Source organism: Micropterus dolomieu, linkage group LG10 (assembly GCF_021292245.1).
Source record: "Micropterus dolomieu isolate WLL.071019.BEF.003 ecotype Adirondacks linkage group LG10, ASM2129224v1, whole genome shotgun sequence".
Classification (NCBI taxonomy): domain Eukaryota; kingdom Metazoa; phylum Chordata; class Actinopteri; order Centrarchiformes; family Centrarchidae; genus Micropterus; species Micropterus dolomieu.
In genome coordinates, this window is record NC_060159.1 from 26325222 (window position 1) to 26342573 (window position 17352).

Consider the following 17352-nt stretch of genomic DNA (forward strand, 5'->3'; position numbering starts at 1 on the left):
AGAAATACACGCCCGTCCCTCTGTACTCCTGCAGATATGTACAAAACTACACACGTACAGCAGAAATACACGCCCGTCCCTCTGTACTCCTGCAGATATGTACAAAACTACACACGTACAGCAGAAATACACGCCCGTCCCTCTGTACTCCTGCAGATATGTACAAAACTACACACGTACAGTAGAAATACACGCCCGCCCCTCTGTACTCCTGCAGATATGTACAAAACTACACACGTACAGTAGAAATACATGCCCGTCCCTCTGTACTCCTGCAGATATGTTTTCCTCTTGATTAACTCTTCCCTCATTCAGACTCACCTTAAAGTATATAATGTGGAGTGTAAACATGCAAAAGAAGACACGGCATCAGACTGACCTCCGGTCTCAGATGAAACAAATTCGTTCAGTCAGCTTATCAGTGTGCAGGAAGCTGGCAGAGTCTGCATCAGGGTCGGGCCGATAGACGATGCCCGATGGCTGGAAAACATGACAATGTTGAGCCGCTATCAGGATTGTAACTTCTGATAGCATCTCTCTCTGCGTTTCTCAGCAAAATGCAAATGTGGGTTGCCAAATAAACCCGGGTGGCCGTTAATAAACCTGGGCAGCGTGCCCAAGTTGAGTGCATGTGTGGGAAACACATGCGTAGTAAAACTATGTAATAAACTAAACTCACTAGATGTTTGTACTTTTTCGTGCTGCACACAGTATTCAGTGACTTCACACAGAGCAGAGTCGCTTTCTGCTCTCATTGCTCATATTCTGCCTAAATATATATATCCAATCTTAATTACTCGTAGAAGATTCAAGCCGAAGTTGTCATGAAAGTATCTGATGTAGCGTTAAAAATATAAAACAAAAAGAAAATATATTATAATACAAATTGCTCAAGGAAAACAGGATGCAACTGGAGGACTGGAGCAAAGACTATGAATGAGAAATATAAATTATTTACAAATATTACGCCGTAAAGAGTGCAAAAATGTCTTACTAAAAACAACAAACTTTGTCTCTCGTCCTGCGCCGACAGAGTCGGATGAGAAGTACATTGTTCTGATCTTCGAGAACGGCCTGGGCATGAAGGAGCAGATGATCCTGGAAGACATCCTGGGCGAGATCGGCAAGACCAACAACGTCAGCAACTTCCCCGCCAAGCTGCCCTTCGAAGAGGCCAACATCCGACTGGTCAACTACAACAAGGCTTCGAAACAGAAGGAGGAGAAGGTGAGCGCAGTGCGCGGAAACGCTGATCAGTAGGACTGCAGCTAATGATTAGATCTATCCTTTTGTCCGTTTAGTCTCTAAAATGTCAGACAATTCCCCTCACAGTTTGTCAGAGGCCACGGAGGTCGAATGTTTTGTTAAACAACATTAAAAAAGCGACTCTGCTGCTGTAAATTTTAATGTTGCTGCTCTATAAACAACAATTAGTTATATTTATATTATTCAATTCTAATCCCGTAGTGAACAGAAAAACAACAAGGCATCTAAAATGCTCTCCTTAATATTTGTTTATCGTTATCGTAATATTGAACAATATTATCTGAGAGTTTCCTCATATGTGCACGACTAACTTTAGTTTGATTTATTTATTTTAAATTTCTATTTTATAGTGCAGTGCAGGTGATCAACGCTTGTGCTCCATGGAAACAAAGTTCTTTCTGTCGTAGTTACAGATTTTATATTATTTTTTTTCTGAATTTAAACATTTTGACTTGGAAAACTGTGGTGAGAAAACAAGTTTGTCTGTTTACAGCTGGCCTTATTAAATACTTTTTTTTATTTTCTTGCTCCTGACTGAACACGTGTCCCTCCTGTGCAGGAGAAACCAACACAAACGACTCCCAAAATCACCCAAGTCTCCCCGCTCAGCAAGGTCACGCAGGTCACCCCGGTGACCCCGGGCGCCATGCCCGCACGCACACGGATGGCCACCCGCCAGCAAACCAGCGCCTACTTTGAAGAGGAAGACGAGGAGATGACCGACCTCCAGCCCACCTTCTCCGGACCGATCGTCAAGTGAGTTTCTCTTCTGTCACCTGCCTGTTGTTTCCACGTTAGAGCAGAGACTGAACCGGAGTGAGTTTGTCGTCTAAGACTGTGGACACGGCGGCACCCCGTGGACGTTAGCGGTACTGCTGCTTCCACTCCCAGTGTGTCACAGTGTTGTTGGTGTTTGTCTTCCAGATTAATGGTGTATCCTCCTCCTCCGGCCAAGGGTGGGATATCGGTCACTAACGAAGACCTCCACTGCCTTAACGATGGAGAATTCCTAAACGACGTTATCATAGACTTTTATTTAAAGTAAGTGTTTGGGTCATTTCTGTCGAATCAGCCGCAGAGACACAAGAATAAAATAAAAAATATTAATGCCTTCACGCTCTGATGAGCCCTCCCGTTGTCTTTCCATATTAGATATTTAGTTTTAGAGAAGTTGAAAAAAGAAGATGCCCAAAGAATCCACGTGTTCAGCTCCTTCTTTTACAAGAGGCTAAACCAGAGGGAGCGGAGGAACGTTCCCGACACAACCAACCTGCCGTGAGTGTCCAGCAGTTTCCAACACACCGTGGTTTTAAATCATCTTCTACTAAATGCTGAAATTTTTGGTTTGGATTTTCCAGAATCCAGAAAAGGAAGCACAACAGGGTTAAGACGTGGACTCGGCACGTGGATCTGTTCCAGAAGGACTTCATTTTTGTCCCCATCAACGAGTCGTGAGTCTTCAGCTTTGCAAATCCCAGAGCTTGAGTTCCCTCCTGCTCTATTTTAATTTTTTAATTTTTAAACGACTTTGAACTCTTGTTTTGTCAGAGCTCACTGGTACTTGGCCGTCATCTGCTTCCCGGGTCTCGAGGGTCTGGTGTACGAGCAGAACCCGCTGTACCACGGCCCGTTTCCGGCCCCCACCTCGGCTGCAGATCCCCCGTCAGAGGAGAACATCCCGGACCACTGTCGTCCTCTGTCCCCGGACAGAGACGGACTAGACAGCTCATCCGAGGACCCGTCCCCCGGAGCCCCCGAGACGTCCACAGAGGGTCTGACCGACGGTGACAACGCAGCTTTCACAGAGGCGGGACAAGAGCCTTCTGGCGCCCCCGCAGGGTCGGGCCCGCCGGACGCAGAGCAACAATACACAAGTGAGCATCACGAAGTGCTGAAAGCTGATTATAAGTCTGTCTGGTCAGATTTATAATCCTGTTTACTTCGATCAGATAAGTCCTGATTTAAATCAAACTTCTCACCATGTTAGATTTTTGATTTTATTCACTTGAATCATTTTTTTTATTAAGATGTTTATTTTGTCGAGGAAAAAGGACAGAAAAAAGCTTTTACTTCATTTTACTCGTGCATATTTGCTCATAATTGTTTTGAATGTTCTGCCTCAGATTTGTGAAGTGATCCGCTGTTTTGTTCTGACCATAAAGAAAAGTTTAAACCACAATTAACCATCAGGTTTATCCAACTTTCACGTCCGGCCCTGCTTTGCCTGTTAGATACAACACCAGTATGTCTCGAGGCTCGATAGAGCACATCACCCCTGCAGGTTTCAGTTGAAAGCTTTACAATGGACTTCAATAAAGTGGGGGAAAAAAGTAGATTAAACCTTTTTTATCTCTTTACATTTCAGTTTTGTTTTCTTTTAGTGATTATTTTGTTTTGCGGTAAAGACTGTCGACCTGTTCGTTTTGAAAGCGCTGCGGTCCAAACAGACTTTTCTTCCTCTCTGTAAAATTTAGCGGCGTCTAAATGTACTGATTACAGCGTCACCACGTCAGCGTACTGCCGCAGTGTTCACTGGAGTTGAGCAAGAACTCTGTAGAAACTAATGTCCAGCACAGATAATGAACTTTTTACGAGTAAAATGTGTCAAAATCTGATTTATAGTATATGACAAACTATAAATATAGGAAATAAATAGCTCTCTTACTATTATTGTCAAAGAAGTTGCTCTCAAGCTCAACTCTGAGGTGGCCAAGAGTTGAAAAATGTTCGCTGCCCTCGTCGCTGTCACTTTTTACCCAGCCGTCCAATCACAGTGCAGGAGGGGCGGGACAAACACCGCACCGAGCACATCCGATCTTAAAACGAAACGATGTGGCTGCTCGCCGAGGTGTTTCCTCGCCCTCAAAATCCCATGAACCCACGTACGGCCAGTCTGTGCCCTCATGTTTCAGCCTCCTCTTCATGCAGAGCGAGGGCCACAGCTAGTAGGCCTACCCTACTTTGTGGTGACATTTTTACATTCAGTAAAAACCCGCTGCGCATCCAAAACGCACCCTAGCGTTCGCAGCTTGGCGTTTTCAGAAGAGCGGGTGGCGTTTTCAGCTGGTAAAAAACACTTTGGTGGACACGGGCCCTAAATGCACCTAAAGTGGCTGCAGCAACAAAAGTGTGGCGTACACGTGATTTGTTTTTTTGGGGGTTTTTTTAACCTTTTGTCCGTTCAATTTTGTTTTCATGATGCAGTGAGACGACAGCTGGATATGAACTGATGAGTGGAGAGTCCGTTGTTCTGCCTCCACTCAGGAACTGATTGTGGTCTTTAATCTGATTCCAAGAAGCAATTAAAATGCCTGAAAAACATCACATATAATACTCTTAGATGTGCTGATGAACGCTGCTAAAAATAAGAGAAGCCAGGAACTTATTAAGTTTTTTTATGTAAGAGATTAAAGGTGTTTTTTTTGCTTGTGGTTTGGTGTTTTCAGGCGAGTTGCACAGAATCAGTGTTTGCTACGGTTCAGGAAAAGGAGACGACGACACCTTCACCTTCTCTGATGACCAAAGCTCCGTTCAGGTACTCTCTTCTCCATTTGTCTTGTTCGCCCCCAAATCACTCGATCTCCCTCCATCTGTCATTTAATTAGTTGACTGTCAGCCAGCGAAGGAGTTGATGAAGCCCTGACTTAAATGAAAAGTGGTTAATGCCGGTGGGTGTTTTGTCTCCAGGACGAGTGCAGCGAGGACGGGACTCTGGCTGAAGACTCTCTCGGCTCTGACGTCTCTGCTTTGGCCTCCAAACAAAACCTCTGCAAACAGTAAGTTGATGCACCTCCCGCCTTTTCACCTGCAGGTGGCACTGCTGCGCTGCAGAAAACAAGCAGCGAGAGCAAGTGAAAATGCAGATCTGGTGTTTAACTTTAGGTTTTTTTGCTCCATCAGGCCTTGTATCCTCATCATGGACTCCCTGCGAGGTCCGGCCAGGTCGACTGTGGTGAAGACTCTGAGAGAGTGAGTGTCCAAACAGGGGCTTTACAGAGGATGGAGAGATTTCATTTTATGCATTTTTCTGATTTAAGAGCAGTAATTCCCAAACTTTTTGACTTGTCCCCATAAAACAAAGCGGTGGCACGCATTAACCTATAATTTAAATATGTTTTATTATTTCAAAATAAAACACCCTGTGGAGGCTCCCGATCGTAAAACAACAATAAACACGGTTAAAACAGACACAAAACAAAATCATTTAATTGTGTCCACCAAAGAGTCTTTTTTCTGACGCCAGCGTCTTTTTTTTTTTTCAATTCATTGCAATGGGAGCGCCACGTTTTTACAACACTATTAAACCAGGATGACTTCAGAATTTAGTTATTTAGATTTCTGTGTGACTGTTAAGTGAAGCTAACATTTTTCATTGGTAATGATTAGTAGGAAAACCAACACCGCATGTGACTGAGACCGAGGGTGCGTTTGTTTTAGGTACCTGGAGGTGGAGTGGGAGGTGCGTAAAGGGACTCAGCGGAGTTTCGGAAAGGATGTGATGAAGGGCTCTAGCCCCCGTGTGCCTCAGCAGGATAACTTCAGCGACTGTGGAGTTTACATCCTGCAGTATGTGGAGAGCTTCTTCGAGGTGAGAGGAGGATCCACGCCGATTGGACTTCCGTACCGTCCCGGTTTGATCACTAAATACTCTTTCTCCCTCTCTTTTCTTAATCCAGAATCCGATTCCCAGTTTCCACCTGCCGGTGAACCTGTCGGAGTGGTTTCCTCAGCAGCGCATGAAGACGAAGCGCGAGGAGATCAAGGAGCTGATCCTGAAGATCCAAGAGCAACAAGAACTGGAAAAGAAGGAGCCCGACCGGGTCGCGGCTCCGCCCGGCTCTCCTGAAGAGCCTGAGATTGAAGAGACTTCTGGGTCGACGGGCGGGCCGCCAAACTTAAGCCCCTGAAACAAGCCCACCCTCCTCCTCTTCCTCCCCGTCACTCCCAGGCCCTGCGGGGGGGCCGAGCCTGATTGTACGCTGCTGGTTCCACTTCAACACGTCGGAAACGTTCCTTAACTCCCTCCGTTAACCACAGACATTAAACACACCTTTAAATTTGTATCGAATAAAACATGAACTGTAAATATGCTGGAGTTTTTCCCGCTGCCTTTGTAATTTACTGTTTTATGACTTATGAAGTGGCCCGTTAAGTTATGTTTTCATAGACGTTCTTCTCTCCAGGAGGATCCCCGAGCGGAAGGACACTGCTGAGCTCTTGCATCATTATTTTTTATGCTTTCTAGTTGTGTAGAGGAAGAAAAACTATTTAAAAAAAAAAAGAACAACATAGAGGAAGTTGCTGTTATTTGTAAGTTAATAATCCACCTGTCAAGAAGTTGACTGCCGGTCACGGGTCACATACGTAGTTCGGTGCTTGTTGTGTCTCTTCGATGTGGAGTGGATGAATCTTCAGCATTAAAAGCGACACTAGATGCAAGAGCACTTTGTTTGCCTTAGCTCTTTATTTGTGCTGCGTTTCATCGGAAAGTTCTTCATAGACCATAGATGGTGATTTCTGTGTTTGTGTGTGTGTTGCTTCTTGACACAAATCTGGATCTTAAATGCATTATTTCCAGGTACTTGGATGCTTTTTGCAAAAAATGGGGAAAAATTTATACACTGGGGAAGTTTCAAAGAGCTTAATGTACGCCTCCTCCTTTAAATATGAATTAAAACTGAAAGAATCACAACTCAAAGGATTTAAATAAGACAAACTGATTGAAGAGTATATAAGAAAATATCCAATATTATTATTATAATTAAGGTTAATTCTGTAACTCAAATATTTGCATTAATTTCTAAATGGTAAAATCTTGTATGATCTTAAAAAGACAGCATAAATGTATATAGAACTGCAAACAGTCTTGTTGAAAATGCAGGTGTAAACAGGTTGAAATGTCTTTAAAATATCAGTAGTTGAAAACTGTTTAAAAGCACCGAAAGCAGATGAAGTGTAAGAAACTGAAATGTAAACAATGACAGCGACGGGGATTTTAAAGTATGAGCAGTAAATAGCAGCGATGTCGGTGTGGAAGCAGTGACAGCAGTTTAGATGCCATTTGAAGTTGCTAAACTTGAGGGTTACCCTGTAAACGGATCGATGGCCTTTTCAGATGAGAAACTGATGTTTTGTTGGCAGTCTCCGGTCTGAAAAGTGAAGCCAGTGCTGAAGAGCCTTTAACCTGCATTCTCTCCAGCAGCCTGCAGGGGGCGACTCCACTCGATTGTATAGAAGTCTATGAGAAAATGTTTCTACTTCTCAGCTGATTTATTCCCTCAGTAAACACTTTCCTGATGAGTTTATGGTCTCAGTCGCTAGTTTAAAGTCTTCTTCAACACAGCATGATGTTCATTTAGTAAATTATGGTCCCATTTAGAGGAACAGAGACCAGGAAGCAGGGGAGGCTTTAGGGCGGGGCTACAAGGTGAGTGACAAGTCCCTACCATGGTGACCTGTCAATCTGCTGCTCTATGTACAATTTAATTAACCAGCTGTGAACTTGAACTCGTCTTTGACCCTTTCACAGTGTGTTTTTCACTTCATGAAAATTAACTAGCATTTTGTTCGCCCAAAAATGTCTTCAGCTGTACTAAAAGACGATCTTGAGGAGTCGGCTGTTCATTTTTCCGCTTAGTACATTTTGTTCTTAGCCTGTTTTACACTTGCCAAAATTTGCATCCTAATTAATATCATGGTTATTGTGAATTACTGATGCACCTTGCTAACTAAGCTACCTGGCGCCACCTTCTCCTCTGAATGTGGTAACTTCTGGTTCTAAAAAAAATCAAGATGGCGACGGCCAAAATGAAACTTAAGGCTCCAAAACAGTAGTTGTGGCTGCGTCCAGTTCTTTTACACAGTCCGAAGCCAAACAAATAAAGCGCCGCAGAAACTATTAAATCCATCAGTGAGCCTCTCTGCTGCACTGGGTCACATGTTCCTTCATCACCATGAACACATACACTGTCCTGCTGCACCAAATGTGGATTCATCCTCCGCTGGAAATAGTCCCACACAAATGCACTATTTCCTCCTGTTTGTTTGGTAGGAGCTACAGTGAGCAGCTGTTTTAGGAACTTACTGAGCCTTTAAAAAAATAAAAATAAACTATATATATATTTGTGAGGCGTTACGTCTCCAGGAGGAACCAATGAGCTTGGAGCTGAGAGCCACAGACAGGAAGTTCTGGACGTGTTGGTTTGGTCTTTTCATGGGGTTTGTTGACAAAAACAAAAGCGTACATGAAAGTGTCACTAAACAGGCAAAGAAAACTTTAATTTGTAGTCCGAACATTATCTCAGCAGGGCCTCACACTCTCTCTTAAGCCACTGATTCTGAGTCTCTTTGAAAAATAGCATCAGTTAAATGACTAAAATGTAAATGCAGACACAAGAGTGCAGTTTTTAAAGGCGGACGTTTGTCCTGCTCGTCTCTGGTGGTTTGTTTGCTATGAAATGCTGCTCTCGGCTTTCAGCCTCGTGTTGAGCGACTTATTCTTGGACTTAGTCAGTGTTGTGTTACTGACCACTAAAACATTCATGACTCTTGAATTGTGTTTTGTCGTCCCACTTATGAGCTTGTTCAGTGAATCCTTACAATATTAAAATATAAATTAACAACTTGGAAGCTATTGTCCTTGTTGCTGCTGTCTGTCACTGATTGCCGTAACACAGTGATTCAGTTTGGCAAAATAACATTAACTCTAAGTCTACTTACTAGCTTTTTGGGGGGGGGGGCTTTCAACCACATATTGTGCTCTTCATCCGTGGATGGAGTTTGCTTGGTTGTGATGGAAATTATTCAGGTTTTTCTGTGTCTCCTGAACTGGAGAGTAGAATGTAAACACGATGAAAAAGGGATTATTCTGAGAGGATCTGGACAACTATGCAAACTCCACCTGCTGAGGGAGATTGTGTGATATGATTGAAAGCTCCAGAGCAGCCACTAAATGGACTTTGTGGTGAGATTGTTTTGTTCAGTTGCTGTTTGCAAGGTCAAGACAGAACTTTTAATCTCAACATTTACGACGACGTGGAATAGAAGTCTGCAAAGTGCTCCGAAAAATGAATCTACATTTCCACAACAACTGGGTTGAAGATCATGCATTGTGATTGAAAGCTCCAGAACAGTGGACCTTGTGGGGTGATTGTTTTGTCATTGAGACCTCCCATCAGTTAAGCTTGTTGGAAATGTATCATGATGTGTCTGTCTTTTCACTTAGCGGTGTCCTCACTTTTGTTTCCAGCGGTTTAGACATTAATGGCTGTGTGATTATTTTGAGGGGACAGCAAATTTACACTGTTATACAAGCTGCACACTCACTACTTTACATTATAGCAAAGAGTCATTTCTTCAGTGTTATAATGTGAAAAGATATAATCAAATATCTACAAATATGTGAGGGCTGTACTCACTTTTGTTGCCAGCGGTTTAGACATTAACGGCTGTGTGATTATTTTGAGGGGACAGCAAATTTACACTGTTACACAAGCTGCACACTCACTACTTTACATTGTAGCAAAGAGTCATTTCTTACGTTATATATATATTACGTTTTATAGCATGAGCAAATACACAACATGTCATTGGCTGTTAAGGGTTTCTGTGTAGAGGCTGTAGAGATATTTACAATTTAAAATCAGGGAGCTTTCAGTCGAGTCGGCAACTTTAAGATTATGTCTGTATAGCTCTCACGCTACAGGCTCATTTGGGATGATAATCTGTTCGACAGGCCTCAGTTCGGGGAATGATGAAGGTCCTTAAATTGACAGATCGAACCAGAGTTAAAGGTCCAGTTCACTGTGGTGGCTGGTTAACTTACCAATAGTTACCAACATATTAACTACAGACCTTTTCAAAAGTGGTAACTGTATAATTCCACCTTTAGTGGTCGTGTCTGTCCCATGTACTGCTATCCGTGTTTTGACGTTAATATGCCGTTAATATTTTAATGATTCATGTGATACGTTTGTCTGCAGTTGACGGGCCGTGAGTGCAGCAGCAGACAGATTAGCACCGTTGACATTATCCCATTTAATCCCCATCCTTCCTGAAGCTCTTACTGCTCATTGTCACACACGCCGACAGACAACACAGTTTGTAAAGCAGAGAGAAGAAGAAGAAGAAGACACTGTATTTGTAGAGCTCTTTACTTTAAGAGCTGCTGCACACAATAAACACAAAGGAGAGACACAAAATCAGCAGTAAACAAGGTCTTGAAGTGAAATATCTCAACAACTACTGGATGGATTGACATGAAATTTAGTAGCTGATGTCCCCCAGAGGATGAATCTTACTGCCTTTGTTGATTTTCTGATCTCAAGCCACCATCAGGTCAAAGTTTTAATTTGTCCAAATATTTGGTTTTTGACTAAATTCCTGCAGAACTAATGACATTCCCATCAGCCTCAGCTGTGCTTTATGTTTTGTGCTCTTTAGAAAATGCTATCAAGTAAAACCAGGATGGTGCACATGGTAAACTTTACCTGCTAAACATCAGCATATCATTGTTAACGTGCTGACGTTAGCATTTACAGACCGAGGGACAGTCCGCAGGGTCGTACTCATGGATCTGCCCTCTGAGGTCAGAGGATCAATACTGCGCTTTGAAGCATAAATGTTGTTAAATCATTATGAGGTTAAAGATAAATTCATTTGTAAAATAAGACCAAGATCATCTTGAGTTGGAACAAATGTGGCCGAGCAGCTTTTCTGAAACAAAACGGAGATCTGCATCAAGCCTCCCCGCCAGGAGAGGCAGCCATCTTAGGCTGAGATCACGCTGCAGGCCTTAATGCTCAATATCTCAATTCATAGCCCAGATCCGATTCATTTGATTGGCTGTTACATTTTGTTTTGTGACTCCTAAAACCACAAACCAAGCCAGAAATCTTGGTGTAGTCGTGGACCTGAATTTTAGCAGCAACATAAGACGATTACAAAGTCAGCCTGCTATCACCTGCAGAATATTTCAAGGATTAAAGGACTTATGTCTCAGCAGGATCTGGAAAATCTTGTCCATGCATTTATCCTCAGTCGAGTTGACTACTGTAACGGTGTCTGTACAGGGTTTCCTAAAAAATCCATTAGACAGCTGCAGCTGATTCAGAACGCTGCCGCCCTCACTAAGACCAACAAAGAGGATCTCATCGCTCCAGTTCTGAGGTCTTTACAACGGCTTCCTGTCCGTCAGAGAATTGATCTTCTGCCACGTTTTAAACCATCTCAGGTGGTCTGGGATCAGGTCTGCTTTCTGTCCCCAGAGTCAAAACTGAACCTGGAGAAGCAGCGCTCCATTTATCTGAAACAAACTGCAGGTCTGCTGAAACTCAGTTCTTTTGAATGTAGACCTTTTTATTAAATGTAAGACTTTTGATTACAGTTTCTCAAATGCTAAAACACAACCACACCTTCTCCCTTCAAAACTCAAACTTTCACACCAAAAGAGCAGCTCGAAGTTTTCAAAAAATGTAAACACTATACACATTACAGCGAAACAATTGAAAACACAATGCTCAATTTGTGAGAAGGTTCTTTGTTTCATAACTGCCAATGCATATTTTTAGAAACTTTACAATAATGGATCTTCTTAGATCTCTGCAGAGGATTGGGCATTTAGATTTGTGAGTTTCATATGAAGAGTATAAATCTATAGTAAATTCTGTACACTACTGTAACACAACTTGATGCAAAAACAGAATCTATTGCACACAACAGTACTCTTGAAAACATGATCAGGGTGTGAAGTTTTTTTATATATTTTTTTTTTTTTACTTACACCACAATCACTGTGCGGCATCATGTCGCTGAGCTGCATCGGGCCACATCACCTCATCGCAGGCTATATTGTCTCTTGCCAGGCACCGCGGGAAAAACGCCCTGGAATGGCGGATCCATCCTTGGAAGTTCTCCACACACATGCCAGCTCCATTGCCCTTAGGAGGTTCTCTCTAGTGTATGGTTGTCTGTCATAAACCTTCCATCTCCATGATGAGAAGAACTCATCTATAGGGTTCAGTAGAGGGGAGTAGGGTGGCAGACAGACGTTTAAAGTGGTTACTGTTGGTGGTGAACCACTCTCTGATTTGGTTTGTTCTGTGGAAGCGTACATTGTCCCAAATGATCACATAAATGGGATGTTCGGGCCCAGGATGGTGTTGTTGGCAGTCCAGGAGGATATCTTTTAGCTCCTCTAGGAAGGTTAGGAGACGTTGGGTGTTGTAAGACCCGAGGACAGCCTGCCGGTGGACAAGCCCCTCCAAACCCATGGCCGCACAAAGAGTAATATTACCCCCCCCCCATTGGCCAGGAACCTCAGTGATGGCTCTTTGGCCAATGATGTTACGGCCTCTTTGCCTTTGTTTCTGCAGGTTGAAGCCAGCCTCATCCAGGAAGAGGTACTCATGAGGTCTGGCCATCGCGTCCAACTGTAATATCCTCTGTGAAAATGTGAAAGTGCACAGGTGTTCAGAACAACAGTCAATCAGGTAGCATAGTATTGTCCAGAAGTAATGTAGGCCACTGAGCAACACAGTATGTTCACTAACTGTACTGTGAACATGGATGTATACTTACTTGCACATACTCGTAACGTAGGTCTTTGTGTCGTGCAGAGTTTCGCTCAAAGGGAACCCTATAGACTTGTTGCATCCGCATCTTTTGGCGCCGGAGAACTCGGTCTATTGTGGCCAAGCTGACATCATCAATGCCCTCAAAGTTCACATTATCGGCAATGACTTTGTCTCTGATCTCCCGGAGTCTGATGAGGTTGTTCTCACGAACCATATCCACAATGAGGGTTTCTTGTGCCGCTGTAAATATGGCAACCCTCCCACCTTTATGTGGCATTCTTTCAACTCTAAAGAAAGAAACATGTTGTCAATTGACATGTTTTACAATACAGTAACAACTGATTTGAAACCAATAGACTACTTTCACAGGCTTGTAAAATTGTATTGTGACAAAGAAAGCAATAGAGTACAATACCTGTTGTGTTGTCTGAATGCCCTGATAATGGTGGCCACGGTGAACCTACTCAGGTTTGGACGGACTCTTAGTCCTGCTTCAGCCATTGTCATGCCATGGACAATGACATGGTCAATGACTGTTGCTCGCATCTCGTCCGTAATGATGGTGCGAGGTTGTCTTGCTCTCCCTCCTGGACCTTCTCCTCTCCCTTGTTGGCCTCCTCCTCTTCTTCCTTGGCCTGCTCCTCTTCCTTGTTGGCCTCCTCCTCTTCCTCCCTGGCCTGCTCCTCTTCCTCCCTGGCCTGCTCCTCTTCCTCCCTGGCCTGCTCCTCTTCCTCCCTGGCCTCCTCCTCTTCCTCCCTGGCCTGCTCCTCTTCCTCGTTGGCTAGCTCTTCTCCCTCCTCTGACTCGATTACCTCTTCCCCTGACTCTGCCTTCATCCATTGTGTTTGTTTGGAATCTTCAGCAAACTGTGCACTCTGAACTTGCTTTTATACATGTGGTCACAGCATTAGCAACAGGTGTTTTCAATTTTGAGTCGTTGTGTGTAATGAATGACGCCAGGTGTGTTCATTTTGTTCAAATATTGCTGACTGTGGCAAGCATTTTGCATCACATGAGCTTTCATTTGAGAATATGAGCAGAGTTCTTTTGCAACTTGCGTTTTAGCAAGGAAAAATGTGTTAAGATTTATGTGAACGGAGGATTGTGTTTTGTGAATTGTGTCTTCATGTGAAATGTGTTTATGATATTGGAAAATGATGGCTAGATTTAGTAAATGTGTTTAGACAACTGGTCATTTGGTTTAGAGGATTGGCTTTTGTGTTTTAGCATTTGAGAAAAACTGTAATAACACTGAAACAACACGACAATGGCGAAGATACTGCTAGGTATTCAGCGCTTCCTTAAACCTTAACATAGAACATAAAACTCTTACAACTATGTTTCAACACATTTGTTTCTAACATATATCAAACCTGTGTAATGACGATAACTCGGAGCATATAAACCCTGTGCCTCCGCAAGTGCTCCCCGCCATTGGCGCTGCAGAGTTTTGCTGTGTGTTTCAGGCCTTGGCTAATGGCATTCTCCAGGATATGCCTCAAACTCAATCAATCAATCAATCAAAATTTATTAATAGAGCCCTTTAAACATCCAAAGTGGACATAAAGTGCAGAGGTCTCTTTCACAAAACTGTGCGTAGACTCCTCACTAAAAGTTTACGTGCGGCGGAAAGCCAAAAATCGCGTCAAAAAATATTTGGACTTACGCATACGCACACTTGTAAGCAAGTTCCCTTTATAAATCACAATCAACTTGAAATGTGGCGCATGTGAGGGAGCTCCATGTCCGACGCCCATAGTTGCCTTTAAATGGTAAGTAAAATGCCCCTCATTAATATTAACACATACTGACTGCATGAAGAAAAGAAAGCAAAATCTGACAGAAAATCTACAAAACAAGATTTAACTTCCTTTTTGTGAAGCTGAAGCATGTTGTTTGGTGGGTAAAAAAACGCACTTTCATGCAACGCTTGTGGCCTATTAATTAATATGATTCTCGATTAAACTCTAGTTTATAAAAGTTCTTTTTGTGTGCGCTGCAAATGATCTTCAATTATGTTTCTTTTGTGCACTTCAGGGAAAATCAATCATACGGGTGTTTGTTTATTCAGGAAGGCTAACAACTGACATTACTGCCCATGGGTTTTAGCCTCCTCGCATCTCTCTGCCGTACCAGAGGTCGCGTGTTTGAGACGAAACCGTTCAGTACAACCACGGGCCGGTTACATGGGATGAAGTTGAACACAAGGTAGAGTAAATTTATTCAGCTACAGTAAAAAAAAAAACTGACAACAGATGTAAATACATCTCCATTCAATTGTCGTGTTACAACTTCAGCCCTTACACAAGTTAAATAACATGTAGTATTAGCAAACTACACAAGTTTAGGCTAGTAGGTTAAAAACACGTACATTATCACGATGCCTCTACATCTTCCATTAAGTAGAACAAAAGGGAAGAGGTAAGGGAGGGAGAACTTGAATAGAGAGGGCTTCCCTGAAAGTGAAAGTGAAAAGTAGTGGTACAGATTTTAAATCACAAATGTTCCTCATATATTGACATGGGAGGTCTAACATGTCAGGTGATAACTATTGAATAGAATATACATACAACAAAGGGGATTTAACCTAGCCAGATTTCATGTCATCAAGGTAAATCAGGGTTGACAACCGTTGACTGCCTACATTTGTGTTAAACAGTCCCACGATGGTGAATAAGATGTTGGTTAGTTGTTTCGGTGGAGTTTTTCATAATGGTGCATGCTCCAAATTAGTATGAATAGTGTAAAGGAACCTTAAGGGCCAGGCACCTGCTCAAATGTGTTTTTTGTAAATAAATCAATATATGTATATTTTTGTGTGTGCACAGTCAAACAAATCTATTTATTGAATTAAAAAAATCAAAATATCAGGTAAGGAGATGAGACTTTGTGGAGTTCCGATGCCCTCCCTCCCCCTCTCTCTGTGTCTCCACCATAGACTGTAAATAAAAAGGTCTCTAAAAAGTGCAGCACACATCAGCACATCAGACAGACAGGCAGGCAGCAGCACCTCCCAGCTCCGATCCCTGTTGTGTTTCTCTTGGTGGAGGTGAGTGGTGATGAACAAAGATTAGGCTACCACTGCCTCGAGTTTACAACTAATTAGCAAAAAGACAAAAGACAAATATAGTTAGCTTGTGTCTTGAAAACAGGCATGACTTATAAGCAACAAGCTAATGTAATAAGTTAGCTAAAGTTTAGCTAAGGCAATACATCATACAGTTAATGATTTACATCAAGAGTCTTTTACCCAGAAATTCTGTTTAATTTAGGCAGATTAGCTTGTTTTGGTTAATTTAGAATAAATCTACAGATGCAAACAGAAAGAGGGTAGTGGGCTTAAAACAAACACCATCTAAATATATATTTTGAAGTCTTTCCATTAGAGCAAAAGAAGACATGGAGGCAAAGTACACCAAAATTGACGATTAGGTCTCTTTTGATCGTACAATGTTAGTGTGAAATCTCAAAGTTGCAGGTCCTCGTTGTAGACAGTCATTTAGTATTAGATTAATTCAAAGGCAGCGTTTCCTCTGGGTCACTGTCACATCATAGACTTTAGCTAAAATTAACAGTGCTGTTAAATGGATAAACTAGATGTGAATATCCTACATAGTTCCTTCTCTGGCCCCGGTCTCCCCCCTCCAGTCAATCAGCCATTTGATGATTTTCAATCTCCGGACAATTTCTAGCCCAGTGTCCAGTATTGTTTTTTTTTCCCCAAACAAGCGTCAGATATGCTACATGCTCTTCCTCTGCCTCCACAATCACGTCCCGTTCCTGAAGCCGTCTGCTTGGGAAGAGATTGTTAACAGATCTGTAATTTTTAATTTTTCTCTAATAACTCTTAAATGTTTTTATCAAATGTTAACAAAGCTATAACCCTGAGGGAATCTTTATCCTGTTTACAAAAGCCTTTGTTCAACATTCACACATACTGGGTTTTTTTCAGTCGCAATTCATTTACTCATCTGTAGCAACTGTCCAACAGTGATTTCTTGACTATAGTACTTTTAACCCCAAAGCTTTGCCGATTCACACAGCCCCCCCAGGCTGCTGACACGTCTGTCACCCACACCCCGTTTGGTAGAGAGAATTGTTACACTTGAACAGCTACCAGGTTCTTTATGGATCACAGCGGTGAGCGAGCCTCAGACACTCAGGCTGAGCGGGTGAGACGTTGAGCATCAAGTATTTTGGAGGGGAGGTTTGAAGTCCCAGAGTCCCAGACTCTGACCGTACGGTTTTCACCTTCAGCTCCATGTGTCAAGTCCTCTCGCGTGTGATCCTGCTGACAACGCCAAAATTGCCAATCATATCATCCCACAGAGACAAGTTGTTCCTGAAGTCTGGATAACAAAGAGAACAGAGATATTTGGACTGTTTCAGTGCCACATCACACATTAGTCTCCCTGAGTCCAGGGTTACATGCAAAATGTTTGGAATTCCCATTACAGGACTTATGAATAAAAACTTTTTTATTTGTTTGACAAATGTTACTTTATTTTTTATG

The 17352-nt window shown here is 42.6% G+C and overlaps 2 protein-coding genes across 3 annotated transcripts in view; one reads left to right on the top strand and one right to left on the bottom strand.

Annotated features, from left to right (window-relative positions):
* Positions 1-6710, top strand: part of senp6a (SUMO specific peptidase 6a) — a 31428-nt gene extending 24718 nt beyond the window's left edge. For both annotated transcript variants that reach the window (XM_046061633.1, XM_046061632.1), the window contains 11 exons: positions 1034-1227; positions 1826-2022; positions 2191-2307; positions 2419-2541; positions 2625-2717; positions 2815-3140; positions 4713-4801; positions 4954-5042; positions 5167-5235; positions 5704-5854; positions 5943-6710. In XM_046061633.1, coding sequence (XP_045917589.1) covers positions 1034-1227; positions 1826-2022; positions 2191-2307; positions 2419-2541; positions 2625-2717; positions 2815-3140; positions 4713-4801; positions 4954-5042; positions 5167-5235; positions 5704-5854; positions 5943-6173 — 1679 coding nt within the window. In that variant the 3' untranslated portion in view covers positions 6174-6710. The remainder of the gene's footprint in view (positions 1-1033; positions 1228-1825; positions 2023-2190; positions 2308-2418; positions 2542-2624; positions 2718-2814; positions 3141-4712; positions 4802-4953; positions 5043-5166; positions 5236-5703; positions 5855-5942) is intronic.
* A 5312-nt stretch (positions 6711-12022) lies between these two features.
* LOC123977946 lies at positions 12023-13507 on the bottom strand. Its single transcript, XM_046061016.1, has 3 exons — positions 13255-13507; positions 12844-13079; positions 12023-12707 (listed from the first exon to the last, which is right to left on the bottom strand). The coding sequence occupies exons 2-3, from the start codon at positions 13051-13053 to the stop codon at positions 12270-12272; spliced, it is 648 nt and encodes a 215-aa protein (XP_045916972.1). The 5' UTR covers positions 13054-13079; positions 13255-13507; the 3' UTR covers positions 12023-12269.
* Between the last annotated feature and the right edge of the window lie 3845 nt (positions 13508-17352).